The sequence below is a fragment of the Tiliqua scincoides genome, chromosome 6, assembly GCF_035046505.1.
Source record: "Tiliqua scincoides isolate rTilSci1 chromosome 6, rTilSci1.hap2, whole genome shotgun sequence".
Lineage (NCBI taxonomy): Eukaryota > Metazoa > Chordata > Lepidosauria > Squamata > Scincidae > Tiliqua > Tiliqua scincoides.
Window position 1 is genome coordinate 80,404,409 of NC_089826.1, and position 21,752 is coordinate 80,426,160.

Consider the following 21,752-nt stretch of genomic DNA (forward strand, 5'->3'; position numbering starts at 1 on the left):
TCACAGGAAAAGCAACCAGTTTTTCCTGAGCCTCTGGTCAGTATGATTCTTTTCCATGCAATAATCTTGGAGGCCTGAAGCCTTTTCGGACGGATAGCTTGGGGCAACAACCTGGTGAGGCATGTCCTGGGCTGGATTCAGTTGTCAACTTCACAGATAAGCTTCAACTGACACAAATGACACAATCTCTCTTCATGTTAATTTTCAGCACATGCGCTTTACCGTGGCCTGCGCATCCTGCAATTTCCTTAATGAGTCTTCCACAGCAATCAGCTTTTCAGTCACGCCCGTCATGATCTTCTTTGCTTTTGTGTTTGAGCACTTGGACTGATCCAGGAAAGAAAGCAAGACCTGATCTATCTGTTTCCAAGAAGCTTCCATCTGGGAATTAGGAATGGAAAGAAAACATTGGTATTTTAGAATCAGGAAGTTTAATTGCAACAGCACATCAAAACAAAACAGAGGTGCTAAAAGGTGAGGAGCAAAATAAGATTCTAGCTCACTCAAGAGGTGCATAGTTTTATGAACTATGACTAAAGCTATAGGACTATAGAACTAGAGCCCAGTCCCATCCCCTGGCATGCTTTAGTATGTAGCCTGTGGTTGGGGAAGAGACAAGCTGATGACAAACAGGAGGTGAGTAAAAAAAAACATTTTTACTTACCTCTGCATAAGCCTACAGTCACCTTTGGATCTCCACCCATTTTGGAGGGGAGAAAAAGGGCACAGAGGTTTTGGAAAGGGGATAAGATTTGGCTTGGACAACTGCTGTCAGATCTACCTCTGCCTCTCCACCCCCGCCCAGTTCCTCCTTCCACATGCCCTGTTACTCCTCCTCCCTGCCCAGGAACCACCACCACCCCCTGCTGGCTTCCCTGAACTGAAGCAGGCCACTGGCCACAGCTGGAGGCTGCCAGTGCTGGCACCTCTTCAGGGCAATGGATCAAAATTGGCTGGCAGCAGAGCACTCCATAGAGGGACATTGTCCTGCTGCTGTAAACGGCATGTTAGCATTGGGCTGTCACGGGCTCACATGATACACTGCAGAAGCACAGAAAGGGTGCTTCCAGGCTTTGATCCACCTAACAAGCATGGCGTAAGGAACCTTGAAAACCTCTGAAGAGCCCCATGGTTCTGTGGAACACCATGTGAAAATTCCTGGTGTACAGCATATCTTCATCCATTCATAGCTTCTGAGACTACCTGAAATATGTTGAATACAGCAGCTCAATTAAACTATCAAAGAGTGCAGAAAAAAGTAGGCAAAAAAGCACCCAGGGGATGGAAATCTTCACTGTTCTGGACAGGAAGAACTGCATGTATGGGTGAGACAGAAATCCCCAAATAAAATAAACTATCCAAACATTATCCATCCTGCCACACAGCTCCAAAGAGGTCCTAGGGGTGCTTAATATTTTAGCATCAAGCAGCAATTTAAACAGCGCAATACAGTTCATCATCAAGTTTAGACAGAGCTTCTTGGAATTATGCTCCAAGCGGAAATCAGTGGCAGACTTTAACGTCCCAACCAAAGCAGAAACAGATTTCATTACCCATGGAATTTGGTACTCGCGGGGTCCTGAAATGGATCCCTGTGGAAACTGAGGGCCCGCTGTAAACGAATAAACAGAACCTGACTCATTTGCTATCCCCACGTCACAGGCAACTTTGGGGTTACCACGAAATTGCTAGAAAGAAAACGGATACATACATTATTCACAATATGATCAGAATAGTCCCTCTCTTTCCTTTCTAGATCATCCAGGGTTTGATACTCAGACTCGCGAGTTCCAGACATCTCAGCATTCAGGAGTCTGGACTTGAGTTGGTTGTGCAATTCTTCAAATGCCTGTAAGGGAACAAAAAAGGCCTCAAGAACTAAGAGGGGGGATGACTATATGGAGTCATTGAAATTGATAGAACCAGGATGAGCCATTTATTTTGCACCCCAAACACACTTCTGACCCAGACAGGGGAGGACAATATCTGGAATGAAGCATTCCAACCCAGGTTCAACAGCACTTCCCTCCCCACCAATAGTAAAACCCAGTTCCATAAAATCATATTTTGTTTTGAGGGTAGCATCCTATATCCTTGTCCCTTCGAGATGATCCACCTGCATCCTCCTCTCCATGGGAGATTTTACTTTGGCTTCTTTACACTGTTGAGAGGATCTTGGGGCAAAATGGACCGGGAGAGCCATCATGAGGAAACAGTATCTCACAGATTGACAGAAATGTATACAGGACCCTGACAATCAAACAGCCAATCCTAACTAAATTCCCACATGGTGATGGGTGCAAGATACGCGGCATCTGGAGGTCTCCTCGGGGTTAAGGGACATTTGTCCCCTTGCCCCAGAAGTCACAATGGGACAACTCAAAATCGCTGGTGCAGGTCCAAGTTGATCTGCACAGACAGATTGGGTCCAGAAAGGGTGATAGGATACAGCATGCACTGGTCCTGCCCCCTCCTGGGCCCAATCCACCAATCCTGCCCCTCCCCACTATTCCCTCTTCCCCTGCGCCATGCTTACCTGGTCTGGTGGGCGTTCCTGCAAGCACTGGTGTTCCCACTAGCTAGAAGCGCTGTTGCAAAATGCTTGACATTGCTTGTGCAATAGCACACACCAGTGGAACACGCGTTCCACCACTGCAGAAGTGCTGTGGCAAAGAACTATTCTCTCAATTATCAAAGCAAAACAACAACAACAACAGTATTTATATACCGCTTTTCAACAAAAAGTTCACAAAGCGGTTTACAGAGAAAATCAAATAACCATCCTGATGACTTGAAGTGCTCCTGAGGTCTGTCCATTTTGAAACTGTACTGGTGCATTCTGTTGCAGCTTTTGACGAAGGCTTTGCCACCTACCCATTTAGGCAGGCACAGCATGTAAGTCTTGCAAAAATGGACTTCTAAAAGACCTACAATGGAATCATTCTAGAAAACGTGGCTTAGGAACTACTAGGGAGACAGCCATTCAAACTCCTGATGGCCGTGACTCAGCCACCACTATAACATCGCCAGGCTGGACTACATCCAGGCTGAGAAATCTAACAACCACCTGCTTAGAAGGCCAACTTTAATCAAGGATGCATCTGATGCCAGGAAAAGCTGGTGCCAACTCTGTTGATCACTCTTCTGTGTGCACACAATTTGCAACCACAGATTAGTGTGTTGGCTTTATGATGCAAATAGGAGGTAGGGGCAATGACTGTAAACATAAAAAAAACTGTAGTGAACTTGAACTAATAGGGATTTGCTTTGTCTCTCTCCCTCCTGCTCTCCTTCCTGAGGCAGGGCTTTAAAAAAGTTCAGTACAAGCAAACAGCTGCTTACTGCAGCAATTCTTACTCTACCTTATATAGAGTAGGCATCTATTTTCAGACAGCTGGAAATAACTTACAGCAGTGTTTTTCAACTAGTGGTACTTCTACCACCAGTGATACTTGAGGTGTTGTCCAGTGGTATGTGTTGCTCCCATGGGACACTCGCCACCTGGCAGCGAGGCCACAACATGAGTGGTAGAAGGCTTGGCTGGCAGAGCTTCAGTGCACAGTTTTCATGTGCTTGAAAAAGTCCACCTGCTCACCCTGAGTCTCTTACCAAAGTCTGGTAAGACTTTGGTCATTTGGTGGGCCGCTGTGAGATACAGGAAGCTGGACTAGATGGGCCTTTGGCCTGATCCAGTGGGGCTGTTCTTATGTTTGTAGCATTGTATCTAGCCTCCCAGGCTGGAAGTAACTGGCAATTACCACTTCCTACAGCGGTACAGTAGCACACTATACAGAGTCATGTTTTGTGATGCTGTCATTCGGGTTGTGCTACTGGAACACAAGACTGATGATAGGATTGGGCTGTTCAAGTGCAATACTATACATGTGTATTAAGTCACATTGTATCTAATGAATTGCAGCCCTGGTTGTAGTTCTTGAAGGTTCTATTTTTTCACTGGGAATCAGTGCTAATATGAGGTGTGTGTATCAAGCAACATGCTAGAAGCATCAGAAAAAGCAGGTAAGTATCATGGCCAGCCCAAACATTTGGTCACCTGAAACAGCTGCCTCGGGCCACAGATTGGCTGTGAGCACAACCTCTACCCACCCACTACTCCTTCCCCTCCTCCCCTAACTTTGTTCTCTGATATTATTGCAAATGAAGGTTTTAAAAATAGGTAAACAGGGACCATTAATATGGCTAAGTGCAAACGTCTGGTATCCTTTGCAGATTGGTCTGTGTTAATTGTCTGTGGGACAAGAGACCATTTGTCCCCAAAATGTGGCAAGTTAGGGTTTAAGTAAGAGTTCAGAAAAAAAAAGTCTCCATGTTTGGTCATTTCAGACCCATCAAAAAGTGGGACTAATGGAGAAGTTTCCATCTACTGATTTATCAAGTGCAGAATATACTTACAGTTTCCTGTGTGCAAAGGATGCTCTGGTACAAGTCTTCAGGGATCTTCTTTTTAAGATAAAAATTGGCTACATACATTCTAAAAATATGAACAAGTGCCTGTTTTAAAAGACAAAACAGACAGGAATGTGATAAAGTGGCCCTAACCTATTTCATATTATCACCAGTATCAGTCCAGTGGTAATGTATGGATAGGTTTTACAGCACTGGGCATTTTATCAGTCAAAACAATTTGAGATGCAGTTAGGACTCAGTCAAGTGCACAATGGAAGGGATTCTATTTGTAGCTCCTGTTCCACCCCCCAAAATATCCTGGGCCGATCACAGCTCAAATGAGCACAAGTTAAAATGCACCTACCACATATTTCTCTTTCCTTAGTTCTGCATCCAGAAGATGAAGATTCTTTAAAAAGAGGCTGTATAAGCACATTTTTACATCAAATCTAAAAAGGTCAATAATACGTTTTATTAATCACACGTCTACTGTAACACTACAATGACTGAATAAAAAAAAAGGCAAAACTATTAAATAAAATTGCTGATTGTGGGTCTAACCCCTATAGTCTTGAAAATCTTGAATTAATCACCTCCAATAGAGATGGGGAGGGTCTCGTCACTTATACCCAGCATCTCCCAATATCAGTCCAAATGTGATTCACTATTAGTTCATGTTAATAGTATACTAAAGTCATTATTACTAATAAACTTAATACGATTCATAGCTCAATCTTATCTCTTGCCTCTCCCGCTGGTGTAGCCATGCCTCTTGCCCTGCAATAGTTCTCCTCGGACCTGTGCCAGCAATTTCACTGGCTCAAGCTAGTGCTTGATGGAGGATAGAGGATAGAAAAGGGGCAAGGAGGCGACCACCAGAGGGGCTAGAATCTAGCGTGTGCCATTGCCACTGGATCCACCTCTTCCAACAGCCTAGCCACCCCTGTTCTCTCACTTCTCCACCCAGTTTTGCCCACTCTCTGTCCCTTTTCCAGCTCCGGCCTACACAAGAGCTCTAGGAATGATCCTTCACATGCCTCCCCAAAGCTCAGGGGGAGAGCAGAGAATTGTCCTGGAAGGTGTGCTATATTTTGAAGGTAAAGTTCAATTCAGGGACAAGATCTTGACTCATGAGGGAGGAGTCTGAAGACCACATATTTTTGAGTAGCCACCAATGACAGCCAAAATCTGTTGAACCCTGAATATAACCTGTCAGACTTACACATCACATGTCAGCACTTCCGGAAAAGTGATCACTTTGAGGAAGGCCTGGTCCTGGTATCTGTCATCGCTTGCTGCAGAATGTATTGTGGTGGATGAAGCACCATCCTCTTTTTCTCTCTGACTAAGGGATTCAAGGCTGCTTGAAGTGGTCACTTCCAGAATTTGATTCGGCAGAACAGCCTGCTTTGGATTTTCATGCAGTGATGGGTTGGATGAGCCGTCTGCAAGGGGCTTTGGTTAAGGACAAATTTTCCAATTAGTAGATCACAAAAGCTTCCCCCTCCCTTTTATAACATGACACCCTGCAGTTGTTCCTCCACTTATAGGCTAATGCCCAGTGTGGCCAGCCTCTGACACCACCCTTGCCAAACGTGTCTTGCTTCAGACAAATGCTGTAAGTACAAAGCTTACAGCCTGCAGCCTAAAAGGGACACTAAGAGCAAACAGGAAGCAGGAAGTTAATGTCTGCTCTTAGAGCCAGCGGAGGAAGAGGGACTGACAACAGATGGTTGCCCTAAAAACGGAGCCACAGAACCAGGAAGAATCTCCTGGAAGCTGAAAGTGACATCACAAGGAAAGACCATAGAGGTCAGTGCGACATGTGAAGAAAAATATTGAAAATCGTTGCTGTACATTCTTTCTTTCCTTCCCCCCCCCCCCCACTAAAATACCAATTCCCCCTAAATGTGTCATGACCTGGGCCAAAGATCCTTTAATGTGCTTCTTTGGGGTACATATGTAGGTCCACACTCATGTTTCTGAGCAGGTGCGGTAACAGCAACCCATGAAAATGAACTTCCTTTTCCACTTTAAGCCTCTGATGGGCTTGGATTGAGAACCAAGTTATTTCCTAGTGAAGCCAGCTCATTTCTAGTTGCAACTGTCAAGGATTTAAAGCAGTTGCTAACAAAAAACATACCTCAGTTTCAACTGATTACCTATAATGACATTTCTTCCATGTTAATTCCCTTCAGGCTACTTTTATGTTCAAAAGTGTGCCCCCCTTTTTTTCTGTGACATTGTCACAGAAAAGTTAAAAAGTCTTACCCTGAATTTTTGATTGATTGGATAGATGACTTTCGCTTTTATGGCAAATTCTGTAACAAAAGTGTCCAAAGGGGGCTGACTTTCCTGCAAAGAAAAAGAATACAGGGAAAAAAATTACTCTCCCTCATTTACTGTGTTTCTCAACCAGTGGTACTCGAACCACTAATGGAACTTGAGGTGGTGTCTGGTGGTACATATGAAACGCCCAGACCCTGCCACCTGGCAGCAAGATCAACCAAGCAGTGCAACAAGCAGCAGTAGAAGCTTTGCAGGCAGAGCTCCAGCTTGTGCGTTTCACATGATCAAAAAAGCCCTCCTGAGACTCTTACTGGTGTTTGTTGTGTTGCATCTGGCCTCTCAATCTGGAAGTAACTGGCAATGACTCATAGCCAGTTACTTCTGGTGGTATTTCCACTAGGTGGACCATGCGACATGGTACGGCAGGGGACAAACGTTAAGAAATGCTGGATTAGAAGGCTCACAGATTATGAGCTGCCTGCTAGCCTTATACCATAACTAGTATCCAAAATAAAAAGCAATGTATCTAAGACACAGAAAAGGTCAAATTCCCCTCCCTGCAAGGAAAATACTAGCTCACACAGTTGCAGCATGTAGAATTCTGATACCCTTGGTGTGACATGAAACCTCCTGTCTGTATGTGACAAGGCTTCCCCTACATCAAAATGTTCTTAATATGCACTGTTACTAAAGAGTGAAACAATTATTTCAAGAACCACAATGAAATAGCATAATATACAGGTCTTGCCTGATTCCGGAACCCCCAGTGGATTAAAAAAATCCGTGGATATCAAATCAGTGGAAAAATAAAGACTCACTTCCAGGTTTCTTGCTCCTCTGTTGTCACCCCAGAATGGTATTGTCACCCCAGAATTGGTATAGACCGACTGGGGTATTGCCACCCCAGAATTGATATAGACGCTATACTACGTTCAGTCACTAGATAGAGTGAATAATAGAATTTAATGGAATGAAATTATAATTATTTAACAGCACAAACATAGGAAATTGGATTTTGGTGCTATTTTCCTTGTTACAAGGCATTTAAAGGTGGACCTCGGTATCAGTGGTGAGTCAAATCAGTGGATATCAAATCAGTGGTTAAAAAGCACAGAGGTCTCACGTGTACATTCATTTGGACATTACATATTTTTTGGGAGGGGAGGGGGAACTGGGAATGTGGTAGGTTTGCACAAGATATTGCCAAACTCTCTAACAGGAAAACAAAAACCAGAAAGAGTTCTAAGCCACGATTACATCTATGGAAACTTCACACCTGCTCAAGAATCTGTGATTTAGTACTATTTAATATCTAGTGATTATTATCAATAGTTTCACTTCATTTTTGAAAAATGAATTCTTACTCAGTTGGGCTTTAACCAGTAATGGTGGCATAGCTGAGGGGACAGCTTCATACGGCTCCATTTTGCCGCCACCCCCCCCACTGGGAATGGCTCCGAAGGGAGAGGCCGCTTGCCCGCTGCGCTGAGCCTCCCTGACAGGCTAAGCACTCCGCCTCCCCAGCTACGCCAGCGACCAGTACCTGTAACATCTGAAAAAATTGCCCAAGTTCTCATACCATTTCTGTGGCCATCCCAGTGACTGTTCCCTTTTTTTCTGGTAACGGATAATCTTCGCAAAGATGATCTTCTGTCTCAGAGTGATCACCTTCCACCAGTCTTTGGGAATCATCCTGCTGGAACACCCAAGGCAAGGCTGTTTTTATGAACAAGAAACCACAAATGCATTCATCAGAGCGACAGATTCGAAGGCCTCTTCACTTATCTCTGAATCCAGGCAATTAGATGAGAATGATGCTCATTTAGGAGTTCAATATTGCTCAGATAGTGAGCGCACAAATTCTGAAAGTGTTTCAAAACCCTTGAGTTCTTCAGTGTTATAGAAAAAAATCACAAGAGAGGTTGTTCATCTGAACATTTTGCTGATGCACACTTTGCATATAACTTGTATATAAACATGGAGCTGACAGCATATCACTTTGTACTTGAAGAAGGACTCAGATTTCAAGTATAAACACCAGCATTTTACTGTGTTCTTTTCAGTGTTGAGTATTCCATGTTTACAGTGTATGTTTGAAGACTTTGTTTCTAATATTACAGTCACTTCTCATCAGACCAGTTTCCCAGGAACATGTTTTGAGGCATACAACTCGTCTTTTACGCATAAACAGAAAGACGAAAGGCTGTTTCTAAATGACAAAACAAAAAAAGGACATACAGAGTGGTGTAGCTAGATGGGGTGCTAAGCACTAAGTTTGGCAAGGAGCCGCACTGGGGAGGGAGAAGAGCAAGTTCAGGATTGCACTGGCTGTCTCATTCCTGATCCCCAGATGTTCAAAGTGTCACTTGCACAGAAGCCGTTTCCTGAGGCCACACACAATTGACCCCTTCCATTTTGCAGGATACAGACTGGATGCACGAAGGACGTATACAGGAGGAGGTTCTGTGCTGGTGGCAGCTTGAAGTCCTGAGGTTGGGAACAGGGCTGGTGCATGTGACCCCACCCTCCTCATTCTCCACAACAGCAACTGTTACCCTGCACATGCCCAATCTCCTCTGATCTTGGAAGCTAAGCAGGGTCAGGCCTGGTTAGTACTTGAATGGGAGACCGCCTGGGAATACTGGGTGCTGTAGGCTTATACCATAGTCTTTCCAGACTGACGGTTGCCAACCATCATTTCTATACATGATTGGAGGAGCTTGCTCAGGCTTGCAGGCTCCACACAAAATGGATTGCCTGAACTAGGCTAGTTCTGGGGACGGCAAAGAGGCCAGAAAGAATTCTGGGATGTAAAGCAATTCGTATCCCTGTTCAGGCGGCACCGACAGCTCGGAAATTCTTAACCCTGGGAATTGCACTTAGGAGATGGGAATCCATGCCAAGCCAGGCTCCAGTACCCCCGTTCCCCTACATCAGTGGTGTAGCTGGGGGGGTCAAAGCCCTAGGTTTTGCAGGGAGCCTCACCGCAGCCTGCAAAATTTAGTGTCCCCCCCTAGCTACACCACTACCTTGCATCCAACAAGGAACGTCCAAGGAAATTTTTGAGAGCATCAGCAGCAGACGAAGGGGGGGCAGATGAAGGCGGGGGGGGGCAGAAGGTACCTTTGGCTGGAGCAGGCGGGGCCCGATCCCGCAGAGCCATAGCAGGCTGGCCGCCCCGAGCCCCAGCCCGAGCCCCAGCAGCACGGCCAGCGCCAGCAAGCCGGGCGAGAGCTGGTCCAGGAGCGCACCAAGGGCCAGCTCGATCTGCGGCAGGCAGGGGCCCGGCGGCGTCCCGGCCATGGCAGCAGCGGTGGAGACTCCTCGGCAGTCAGTGCCTCCCGGGGCTCACTCCCGAGGAAGCGCGTCCGGACCCCGGAGAGCGCGGACGGGCGCCGTCGGAAGCATCTCTCCCCGGGAGCGCCCCGATCCTGGGGGCCGCCTGGGCAGGCTGGCAGGACAGGCGTCTCCCGGGCGGGCTCGGCTGTCCCGGCCGCTCCGAGGAAGGAGGAGCGGAGAAGCCTCCCCCGCCTCGGCCCCTCCCTGCGCCCCGCGGTGGGCCGGCCTTGCGCTGCAACCTGAGCCGCTCGCCTTCGGAGAGCCGCTGGAGGCGGAGCGCCTGGCCGCGCCTCGCCCACCCTCCTCGGTGGGGCGACCCGACCGCCTCGCGGCAACTGGGCCCGGGCCCGGGCCCGGGCTGGCAACCCTGCGCACACTCTGCCGGGCGCCGCCGGGCTGCGCGCTGCGCTGTGCGAGCCGAGCCGAGCTCTGAGTGAGAGCGAGTGGAGAGCCCGGCGCGTCACTGGAAGCGTCATGCGGGGGCTTCTCCCGGGCGCCTGGCTGCGCGAGGGCGTCGCTTCCGCACGTCCGGGGGACGCCCGCCGCGGCCGGCCATGCCGAGCGCCTCTCGCGGGGAGAGCGGGCGGAAGAGCCCCCCCCGGCTGCCCGGCGCTGCTGCCCGTGTTTTTGCCTCTGCGCATGGCAAGAGTGCCAGGGCTGGGACGCTGCTGCCCAGGCTTTTCCTCCCAGGCCTCTGCGCGTGCCAAGAGTGCCAGGGCTGGGACGCTGCTGCCCAGGCTTCTGCGCGTGGCAAGAGTGCCGGGGTTGGGACGCTGCCGCCCAGGCTTTTTCCTCCCAGGCCTCTGCGCATGGCAAGAGTGCCAGGGCTGGGACGCTGCTGCCCAGGCTTTTTCCTCCGGTGGGAGGGGTCTCCAGCCTTGCTGCACGTGGCTTGGCAGAGCCAGGACTCTGGTGGGGAGGTTGCAACAGGAGAAGAGAGCCCTTGCCAGGAGGGGGCTGGTTGCCCCCCAGCTCAGGGCTCCTCTCAGATCGATCAGATGCACCACTTGACCGCTGCCTCTTCTCCGCCTGAATAGGCAGGTCAACTCAGAAGTCAGTAGGATACCCTCCCAGGATAGTCCTCCACCTAGAGGACTGCAGCAGCCAGAGCCCCTACTGGTGCCAGCCCCAACCTCGGTCCCCCTCGCCGGCTTATGATCCTGCTGCACTTCCGGGGAATATCGGTGAAGGTCTCCCTCCTGAGAAAGGTCTGGCCAGGAGTCTCCTCTGGGAAGTGGCCTCGATCCACCCGCAGTCAGGCCGGCAGGAGACTCATCTGCAGCGCTGGAGGTTTCCAGGGGGCTCCCGGACTCACAGCCCAGTCCTATGCATGTCTTTTCAAAGTTAGTCCCATTACAGTCAATGAGGCTTACTCCCAGGAAAGTGCATAGGATTGCAGCCTCAGCCACACGATGTCAGGCTGCTGGGGAGAAGGGGCCACGGGAAGAGCCTCAGTCCGAGTTGCACCCCCCCCCCAGCCTGGGGGAGAGAAGAGGGTCAGCCCTCAGAAGCCCACAGAGCCTGGGATCTGGGCGGGAGGACAAGGGGGCCAAGCCGGCTGGAGGAGATGCGTCCCCCCATCCCACCTGCACTAGGTCTTCCATGATGCTCTGCCACGAGTCCTTCCTCTGGGCGGACCAGCACTAATTTGGTGCAATGCCAGTGTTGGTGTTTCACCTGGCCACTACTATGGCTTCCAAAAAGTCAAAGAAAGCAAAAAGAAAATTAGTGGGGGATTAGATAAAACAGAGCATGATAAGATAGAGGCATTACTAGAGGCAGTGCCACCCAGGGCAGTGATGTCATGACAACACTGAGTGACATCATGACATCACTTCCGGTTCTCCTGGCGGAGGAGGCAGTGGTGGCGAGTTGGCTGCCGCCCCCATTCCTTCTCCTTTAGAGGCTCTCATTTAGTCTCAAAAGGAGAAGGAACTGGGGCTGGCAGCCAGATTGCCAAGTCACAAAAACATGAGGAGGAGGTGGTGGCCTCTACATACTTGTGACTACGGTTTGTGCCACTGCTGCTTCTTTCATCGTTGTCATCTTGGTGGGGCCTCACAGGGCATCTCTTTCTTACCTGGTATCCCAACTGCCTTCACTTGCTGCACTACTGCGATGGGGTGCTTTGTCTTTTCCTCCCATTGATTTTCTTGACATCCATCCTGATGGAGAGGCATGGAGAGTTTGAAAGTTTGCTCCCTACTTTATAATTTAGTTCAGTGATCCCCAAACTGTGGGTCAGGACCCACTGGTGGATCGCAATCTGATTTTTGGTGGGTCCCCAAAGGGTGATGGAAAAATCAGCTAACTCATTGCCTTAAGCCCTTAGGCCAGGGCTGTCTAAACTTTTTGGCAGGAGGGCCCCATCATCTCTCTGACATCGTGTCAGGGGCTGAGAAAAAAAAGAATTAATGTATATTTAAAATTTTAATTTATGTAAATAAGTGTATTAGAGATGGAACTTCCATGAATGAATGAAGGTCTTGCGCAAAGCAAAGCCGGCCTTTGCAGCAAACAGTGCAGGGAGCCCTCGGCCCACAGCTTGCACAAGAGGTTGAACAGTCGGCCCTTGCACGGAGAGCAGTCACATCAGACAGTGTGGGCTCCAGCAAGTCTCCAGGGGGCCAGAGGCTCATTGGAGACTGGGGGCTCCCTGCAGGCCAGATTGGGGGTTCCCAAGGGCCACAAATGGCCCCCAGAACGGGGTTTGGGCACCCCTGCCTTAGCCTATTCAAAAATCGGATACTGTGCCTGCTAATTACCCTGCAAAGAGCTCGTCTCCTGCAGTTTCCAAGCATGTGTAAATATAGGGAGATAAATGTTTAACATTCTTTTTTCTGGTTATCATGTAAGTAGTATATATAAGAATATTTTTTCTTTCTAGATCTCCTTTTTAAAAGTCTAGTAGACCTAGGTGGGTCCCAATAGAGTGTCATAAAAAAAGTGGGTCCTGGTGCTACAAAGTTTGGGAACCACTGTTTTAGTTTTTCTTACTAAAGGTATGCCTCTTCTTTGGCTTTTGGGGTTTTCTTTCTTCCTAATGGTCTACCTTGACTACATGCAATTTTTATAATAAATGTAGGTTTTCATAAATTTTAATAAACAAGTGTCTTTAATACTGTCTCATCATACATCACTTGTCACTTGACCTCTGATCATTACAAGCATTGGCAAGGCAAACTACCAATTCCATATACAGGCTTCATTCAGTTGAAGGTTAGTGTTTTTGAGCTCCACTGATTTCAATTTTAAAAAAGAAAAAAAATCAAAGCCAATGTTAATAACAATGCTTATATAGTACTTTCAGTTAGGTTCAAAGTAATTCACATACTTACCTTAGTAATACTTACAACAACCCCTAATTTACAGTCCTGGGTGGGGACCTCTGCAAAACAGAGGTAAGTTTTGAACTGGGTGCCTCCTGGTTCACACCTCTGACTGTTAGCCATGAAGCCACCAAAACTAAACTGTCCCACTGAAATCAAAGTGCTTAACTGTGGCTGGATCATGTCCATCATCTTTTTGCATTGTTATACATTAGACCCTCTAGCAATAATTATCAAGACACCCGGTCACTAAGTAACATGCATCAGGGCTGTCCTAAAGCAAGCTGAAAGAGTTCCAGGTGCATCTGCAACTCATACCCATCTGACTATGAGGAAGATATACTAGCCTCATTTCTGCATGTTTTAGCAAAACTCAGCCTGACCCAACTCAAAAGGTAAAGGAGTGGAATTTCAGGGGCACCAGGTAAATTAGAAACATGCACTTGATTACTGCCCATGTAGATCCTTGGGACGAAACCATCCATGGTGGTTGCAGGTGTGTTTCACGCCTCCCATTTTTCCAGCTGCTACCTTTTTTTTTGCACACTTTTGTTCCATTTACTTGAATGATCAGGCCAAAGGGACTCGTATTGGGAAACTCCAAGCAGGAAACAATTTTTTTCCCCCTTGTCCCAGAGCCTTGGAGAGAAGCAGGTCTGGTAGCTTCCCAATCTTTGCATCTTCTCAAGGGGATGTAACAGCAAAATGTTTAAAGATAAAGCACGGTTGTCCTCCCCACATACAACATGATGGGGCAAGCAGATGTATGCATGCCAGAACCAGAATACAGTTTTGCTTAGGGTTGCAAAATAGATGGTGCTCAGCAAACCCTGTGGAAAGATCTTTTAAATAAAGCAGAAACTTGCATCTTCATTCATTTTTTGCTGCTTCTCATAATTTGCAAAGCTCCCCCTAAGGACCAAACTAGGCATTACATTAAGCACAGTCTGTCCAGCCGCACACTTGGATTTTCCACTTTTAAATTGGTGGGGGATCCATATTGCAACTGAGAGGAGACTTTAACCCTTTGCCCCCACCTGATTACCCCTCTGCAGTTACCATTGGACCAGGAAGAAAAACTCCTATTGGCATAAGTGGGAGCTTTCTTCCTAGGGCAAATAGCAGCTATGACCTCCCACCCCAGCTGGGTCAGGACCAGAGAGAGGACAAGGGCTCTTACACCCTGCCATAGTCCCAATCCATAATAGCCTACTCCATGCATTCTGGTTGGTTGGCAACCTTCAGTCTCGAAAGACGATGGTATAAGCTTACAGCACCCAGTATTCCCAGGCGGTCTCCCATCCAAGAACTAGCCACGCCTGACCCTGCTTAGCTTCCGAGATCAGACATGTGCAGGGTAACAGTTGCTGGTCCATGCATTCTACTTAACAAGGAAAAAAGAAGCAAGAAGTAGCCTTTACTTTCCCTTTAACCTTCAGAAGCTTATGACACATCCTCCACATGACTATACCATATCAGAAGGCGAGATTGCACATCTCAATGCTTGCCCACATCGAAAACACCTTGCACATGCAATGCTAGCATGATGGGTCTCCAGCTTAATGGTCTTCTTTCCAACATGCTCACTTTGCACATGCAGGTTTATACAAGAGCCCTCTTACCTATTAGCTTTGTGGATTTTAGTATCTGCAGACGCCCAGCCCATGGCTGGAGGAACACTTTCCAGACATGACTGGAAGCACCTTCCGATCATATCCATAGGTGTTCTGAGACCCTCCAGTCACGGATTGTCTGCGGAATTTGGAATCTGGGGGGGGGGGTCCTGGAATAGATCCTCTACTGAGCGCCCACTGTATGTGAGAGAGTCCTCAAAAAGCCCAGCCTCTACCCCCCTGCATTCTGAGTTGGAATCATCCTAAGAAGCCTATACCATGTACATTTCTGAAAGCGATGCATCAGCTTTAATTAAGTAGCAAAAGTATAAATTACCCATTGTGCAGCATATTGCGCCTGAGGTAAACTTCATCCCAAGGCTGGCTCTAGAAGAGCGGTTTTCAACCTCTGTGTCACGGCACATTGGTGTGCCATGAACGGTCCCCAAGTGTGCCACAGGAGTTTGGGGGAGGGTTATTTATTAGTAGGGCCATTTGGGGATGTAAGCCCCCCTGCCGGCAGTGCAGTGTGCCTTGTCAATGGTCGAAAACAGATGGGGAGCCTTGACAATTTTAGCGCTTTGTCCTTGTGCTGTGAGATGAAAACGGTAAAAAATCGCTGCTCTAGAATTTGGGCTGGAGTGTTCCCTGCTTCACCAGCAAGGGGAAGGGCAGAGGTCTTCTCACTCTGCGCTGGGCTCCAGGAAGGTTTGGCACAGCATAAGGACAACTTGAGCTGCTTTTGACCTTCCCAGGAGTTTAGCAGTCATGGGAGTACTGCAGTGCAGACCTGGTGGTGGCTTTTGGACTCTGCATCCATCTGAATCCGTCGCACATGGTGCTGGCCTTGTACCCTCCACACTTGTCAGTGCTCAGTTTGTTAAAATAACATTGACAGACCAATCGAGCAAGTCTAAAACATGTCTGCACCTAGTACATGATGTCTTCAGCCGTCACATTTGCTTCTTCTGTCTTCGTCTTCCGTGATGGGAAACGAATCAGGCTGATGGCCGCAAGTAACACGTTCACACCGTGGATCGCGGCACTCGCGACGCAAAGCCAAAAGCAGTATTCATACTGTTCTTCCAGTAGGACAAACCGGAAGATGTTTTCCCGGAAATTGGCAATCCTTTCCGTCAGATTATGTAGCTTAACTGCCGCCATGAAGCTGGTCGCTGCCAGGACCACAAAGCCCCCTGCAAGAGAATTCAAATCCAAGTCACTCATAAATTGGAATGCAAAATAGTTTATTTCGAAGCTGGTTATTGGTTTGCTATGTCTTGAGCAGCCACCATGTGGCCTGGTCTCTTTTCATCTATAGAAGGCGAATTTGCAAATTTCCCTACACCAATATGTGTGCATTCCAAATGTATTTGGAACTAATACAATTTCAGCCCAGGTTTCCCTTTCCGCCCATAAAGCAGTCAGCACCTGTCACAGAAGGTGCTCCAACAGGATGCAAATTAGCACAGCTCCAGTGAAGCAGGTAAGATGATGAGAGAGGTAAGAGGGAGTGGAAATCATGGAAGGCCTATGCTATCCCCTATCCCCTCTGCAGCTGCCTGCCTGCCCCCTTTCTCTCCTTATGCCAGCAAAATCGCCAGTGCAGACCCAAGGAGATCCATTGCAGGTCAGTAGGCTTAGGCAGGAGTAAGGGGATTTAAAATCCTCTTTCCCTGCTGAAGTCTCCTGGCCCGCCCACCCCATTAGATGTTTCAATAAAACAATGCAACTATGTTTATTTCTGTCTGTTACTTCCTTGACCATTTTTTGGTAACTTGTTTATCAGCTTTTCCATTTACCTGCAATGAAGTTCCACAAGGCGATTCCTGTTGGACCTGTGATAGCCCGATAGGGAACTTGCATGATGTTTAAGACGCAAAATCCCAAACTGACCAGTGCAAAAGAAAATGCCACGCAAAGGAAGACGATAATCGCCACATGGAGAGGTGTGTTCAGCTTCCTCACCAGGTGTGGAAATACTGACATGCAAAAAAGAAAACAAACATTGGGTTACCCATTGCTTAAACGCAGCAGGTCATAGAGGGTGCATTGAAAATTTTCCATTCTCTGCAGCTATTGCCTTGGATTGAATTCCATTGGTTTAGATCAGTGGTTCTCAAACTGGTGGTTCATTACCCACCAGCTGGAGGACTAGGGGACCACTGCCCCCTTTCCCTTTAATGGGCGGGGGCATGGGGAAGGAAGTGATGTGATCCTCAGGATCATGCCACTGCGTACGCCTCCATTTTGCTCCCCCCCATCTGGAATGGCTCTGAAGGGGAGGGGGAGCATTCAGATGAAGAACATGACATTGTCTTAAAGGCTGCACAAATTTGGCAGAAGACATTGAATTCTTCCAAGTATACAGAGAATTCTGGCATCATTGTAGGAAAACATACAACTTCTTCTTGTTTTAATGACAAATTAGGATGGCATACTAATTCTCAAATTATGTGCCTCAAGAAAAAAAAGTGCTGCCACATCTCTGCTTTGCACATGAAGACATAATAATAATAATAATAATAATAATAATAATAATAATAATAATAATAATAATAATAATAATACATGTATTTATATACCACCTTTCTTGGTCGTCAGATTTCTCCTCAGACTTTAATTCAAGGCGGTTTACATAGGAAGGCTGTTTAAATCCCCGTAGGGATTTTTACAATTGAAGAAAGGTTCTATCTTTCAAGAACCACACAACATTTCAGATGGAACTTTTGCAGTCTGTTATCACTTTCTGGCCTCCTCCCACATAGGGATTGCCGGTGGCCTCGAACTGGCGACCTTCGACCTTCGGATGTTATCTTCAGGCAAATGGAGGCTCAACCCTCTAGACCAGACCTCCTGCCTATCATCCAGTCACTTCCATTGCAGACACAGAGCAAAATTATTCACCTTGAAAGGAAGCCATTCATTGTGCTCATGAAAAACCCAGGGCTTTGGTCTTGCCTGTTTCCAATCAGGCACAACCAGTGTCGTAGCTAGAGGGGGTGCAAAGCACTAAATTTTGCAGGAATTTACAAAATTTCTCAGCAGCAGTGTGCAAGGGGCCGCTCCCCCTTGGAGCATCCACCCCCATTTTGCTCCCACCCAGACTGGCTCTGACGGGGAGGGGCTGTTTGCATGCTGCAGTAAAGCTCTCTGCAAAACTTAGTGCTTTGCACCCACTCTGGATATGCCACTGCTCCCAGGGAAGGGTGCGTGGGATTGCAGCCTGACAGCGCAATGCTATGCACATCTACTGAAAAATAAGTTGACTGAGAATTGCAGCCTCAGTGGGCTGCTGGTGGAGGAATGGGCATGACACCATTTCATCAAGACCATAATTTAACCTGTGAACCAGGCACTCTGATCAGAAAATGGTACACTTGTCACTTGCATCCATCTGGCCCTCTGCCAACCACCTGTCACAAAGGTCACAATACATACAGGGCACCTAGAAGGATCACGGGCCGGTAAGTGCTTCAACCAGGCCTTAGAAGAGAAGGGAACTCTAAAAGAGTTCCAAGAGACCCGGCAATGCGCATCCCAGTTTGGTTCATTTTAAACAGATAAGCCCTATTTATAACAGGCCGAGGTAATTTAATCAAGCTCCAGGGATCTGAAGCAAAGGATCAGCTGCTTCTACTCTGATGATAATGTAATCCATCTTCTGAGGCTCTGAATAGCAGTTTCACGATTGTCTCCCCAGCAACTGAAGTCAGATGAGCTTTTCAGCTTGCCATTTCAGATAGCCATGCATTTGGGCAAGAACAAGTCTTAAAAAAATATTCCAAGGCAGTGGAATCATGATGGGCCAAGGTCAAATCTGTAAGGATGGGGAAAATGCAAAATTTTGGACAACAGTGCTCACACACACACACACACACACACACACACACACACATATTGGGGGGGCTGTTTTTTCACAGGTGTCGGGGCTACCAGGACCCCTTGAGATTTTGTTTCAGCCCTGATGCCACTGGTAGTAGCTCTTCTGAGGAGTTTTAAGAACAAAAGCAGGACCCCCATGTGACATCCTTCCATTCTTGATATCTAGCAGCAACCAGGAGAGTGGACAAGACACCTGAAGGCTGTCTCTAGTCTTTTTTTGAAACTGCATTCTGTTTTAATCATGTCGGTTTTTTAACTATTGCATTTTAGCATTGGCTCTATTTTGGAAATCACGCTGTCTTTTTCATTGTTACCTGCAAACGTGTCTTAAAGATAAAAACAAACACAAGCCTGGCCTATATGGATGGTGGAAAGGGAATACCTAGGCTAGTCCTAAATAATTAAGGACTGGTTTTTGTCTTTTGTTAGATGGGGGGGGGGGAGAGAAAACTCAATTCCTTCGGCAACCAGACAGAAGATTATTGTCCCTCAGTGCTTCTCCATGGGTCCTGCCGCCTTCTCATGGACATCCTCATCCTCGTTCTTCCCCAGCCTTTTTGTGTGTAGCTCTCCAGCCATGACCATTTCCTGCTTCTCTTTCTTATAAACACATTGTGACTCTCTAGGTCTGTCCCAAAGATCCCACCTTTAGGAGCCCATGGACCACTGAGGCAAAAATTGGTATTGTTGTGGACCACAAACTACCTCCCATTGCCAACCCTCCTGCGCACAAAAAATCCAATGAAATTTGTCATAATTAGAGAAGATTTATTAGAGATTTATAATTTATACGTATATAAGATTTTATTGTGGGCAGTGGCTGCAGGCGATCTGTTCTCCGCTGGTGGTCTATGGAGAAGCGTCTCCTGAGCAAGTACTCCCCAATGGACTACCAGAGGGTAGGGAACAAACTGCCCATAGCATCATTCAACACTTCAGCCCTCTTTGGTGGTCCATGGATGAGTGCTCATTCAGTGAGATGCTCGAAGTGGTAGAAGGCGGGTTTTTTTTTTCCTGAGACCTTGTGGACCACTTCTCAGGATCTCATGGGTCACCTGTAGTCTACAGACCACAAGCTGAGAACCAGTGCTCTCAGTCAAGGAAAAGTTTTGGGCCACTGTAGTGGGAGTATCTACTTTTTTCCCCAGCCAGACTGGTAGAGTTGCCAACTCTGACTGACACAAGTCCTGGAGATTCTCCCCCCACTAAGACGATGCAATGTTGGAAGTTCCTAGAGAGCTTGTGAAGATCTCGAGGGTTTCTTTCAATAGTTTCCTGGAAATTAATGCTGATTTCTGGAGACTCGAGGTAAATCCCAGCAGGTTGGCAAACCTAATGGTGTAAACCACCACCCCCCTTTAGTCACAACTTTTCTCTCTGCCTGTTCCTCTACCTTCTTATTTCCCCCTCTGTCTGGGTCTCTACATTGGCAAGATGGAGCAAACCCCCAAAGGTTAGCCAAGAACAAATATTTTAAAAAGTCACAATTTTTATTCAAATTTTTAAAGTAGAAATAACACCAGATGAATTCACACAAGGTGCAGAATTACTGAGCATAGGAGACTTTTCGGCGAGGCCTGAAGACCTTGCTGTTTAAACAAGCCTTCTTATTTCATGGCCTTTTTAACATCTTTTATACATCTTTTAGTTGCTTGTTTACAGGCCTGATTCCTCTAAGAACTGCTGTTTTATGCTCTTTTTTATTCTGACTTTTATCTGACTACTGTTTTTATGGTCTCTGTTAATGTGTTTTTAATATGTTTTTATCTGTTTGTTAAATTATGTTTTAATCTGTTTTTATATGTTGTAAGCTGCCCTGGGTCCCTTTAGGGAGAAGGGCGGGATAGAAATAAAGTTGTTTATTATTATTATTATTATTATTATTATTATTATTATTATTATTATTATTATTATTATTATTATAGAAGAAGTAAACTCAACTCAGCAAAAATGCATCTAAGGCTGCAATTCTATACACACTGACCTGGGAGTAACCTCCATTTAACTCAATGGGACTCATTTCTAAGTATTCACTCAATCCTAATGCTTTGGACTGCACTGCCAATGCATTCAAGCATTTGTCCACACACACACCAAAGCCAAAATGACATTAAAGTGCGCTACTTACTTCTGAATTTGGAACGGCGCCCGCCCAACCCACACTGGCGCATTTTACCCCCTCCAAAGAGTCCGTAGTAGATCTCCCCCATGAATTTGATCAGCTCCGGGTCGGTGGCATTGACCAGTTCGGCGCCAGTCTTGCAGAGGATCTTCCCAGTCATCCATTTCGGGGAGCCCATGGCCACAAGGATCAAGATGAACGATGCAAAGCTCAAGACAGCAATGGAAGCGAATAAGGTCTGTTTGAAGCAGCCGGGCATTCTAGTGGCTGGCAGGAATCATTTTGCAAGGCCTCGCGGCAGGAATGCTAAATGCTGAGCCTTTTTCTGGTGCTTGGAAATGAGCCAGCGGAATGCCCATTCTGTCCAAAAACCTCCTTTCACATGCCATCTTCTTTCCCAGCTCACAGGTTAAAGGAGACAGGTAGGCTTCTTGCAACACCCCTCTGTGATAGCAGAGAGAAGCATCATCATTCTGCAGCCTGATGGTGCTTGTTGCTGAAGAAGTAACCCCATCTCTCTTACATGACTTATGTTTCATCCAAAGGCTCCAATTCTTTTCCCGTTTTAAATATTCAGATGACATCCATTTCTGACCTGAGAGATGATGAGCTGCGAGTCCCATTGGCTCAGTTTGTTAAGAAGTGCCTGGTAATTGTCCGGAAGCAAACATATATTAACATGTTAGAGAACTGAAACATGAGCTCCTCTGAGTGCATGAAATCAAATGACCATCTCTGGGTTTGCTTGATTTTTTTCTCCCCTAAATG

At 46.9% G+C, this 21,752-nt stretch overlaps 2 protein-coding genes and 1 pseudogene across 4 annotated transcripts in view; 1 reads left to right on the forward strand and 2 right to left on the reverse strand.

Annotated features, from left to right (window-relative positions):
- The window catches only part of EVC (EvC ciliary complex subunit 1), a 28,146-nt gene extending 17,806 nt beyond the window's left edge, over positions 1-10,340 (reverse strand). Inside the window, exons 1-8 of one of the 3 annotated variants that reach the window (XM_066632666.1) lie at positions 9,820-10,340; positions 8,276-8,392; positions 6,679-6,762; positions 5,630-5,862; positions 4,772-4,856; positions 4,414-4,512; positions 1,712-1,849; positions 223-381 (exon numbers count right to left, since the gene is read on the reverse strand). In XM_066632666.1, coding sequence (XP_066488763.1) covers positions 223-381; positions 1,712-1,849; positions 4,414-4,512; positions 4,772-4,856; positions 5,630-5,862; positions 6,679-6,762; positions 8,276-8,392; positions 9,820-9,999 — 1,095 coding nt within the window. In that variant the 5' untranslated portion in view covers positions 10,000-10,340. The remainder of the gene's footprint in view (positions 1-222; positions 382-1,711; positions 1,850-4,413; positions 4,513-4,771; positions 4,857-5,629; positions 5,863-6,678; positions 6,763-8,275; positions 8,393-9,819) is intronic. The other 2 variants (XM_066632665.1, XM_066632664.1) reach the window with 2 other exon arrangements.
- LOC136656648 (5S ribosomal RNA) lies at positions 9,234-9,353 on the forward strand (annotated as a pseudogene).
- A 5,567-nt stretch (positions 10,341-15,907) lies between the features above and the next one.
- CLRN2 (clarin 2) lies at positions 15,908-21,243 on the reverse strand. Its single transcript, XM_066631584.1, has 3 exons — positions 20,991-21,243; positions 16,780-16,959; positions 15,908-16,173 (listed from the first exon to the last, which is right to left on the reverse strand). The coding sequence occupies exons 1-3, from the start codon at positions 21,241-21,243 to the stop codon at positions 15,908-15,910; spliced, it is 699 nt and encodes a 232-aa protein (XP_066487681.1).
- Positions 21,244-21,752: the final 509 nt, after the last annotated feature.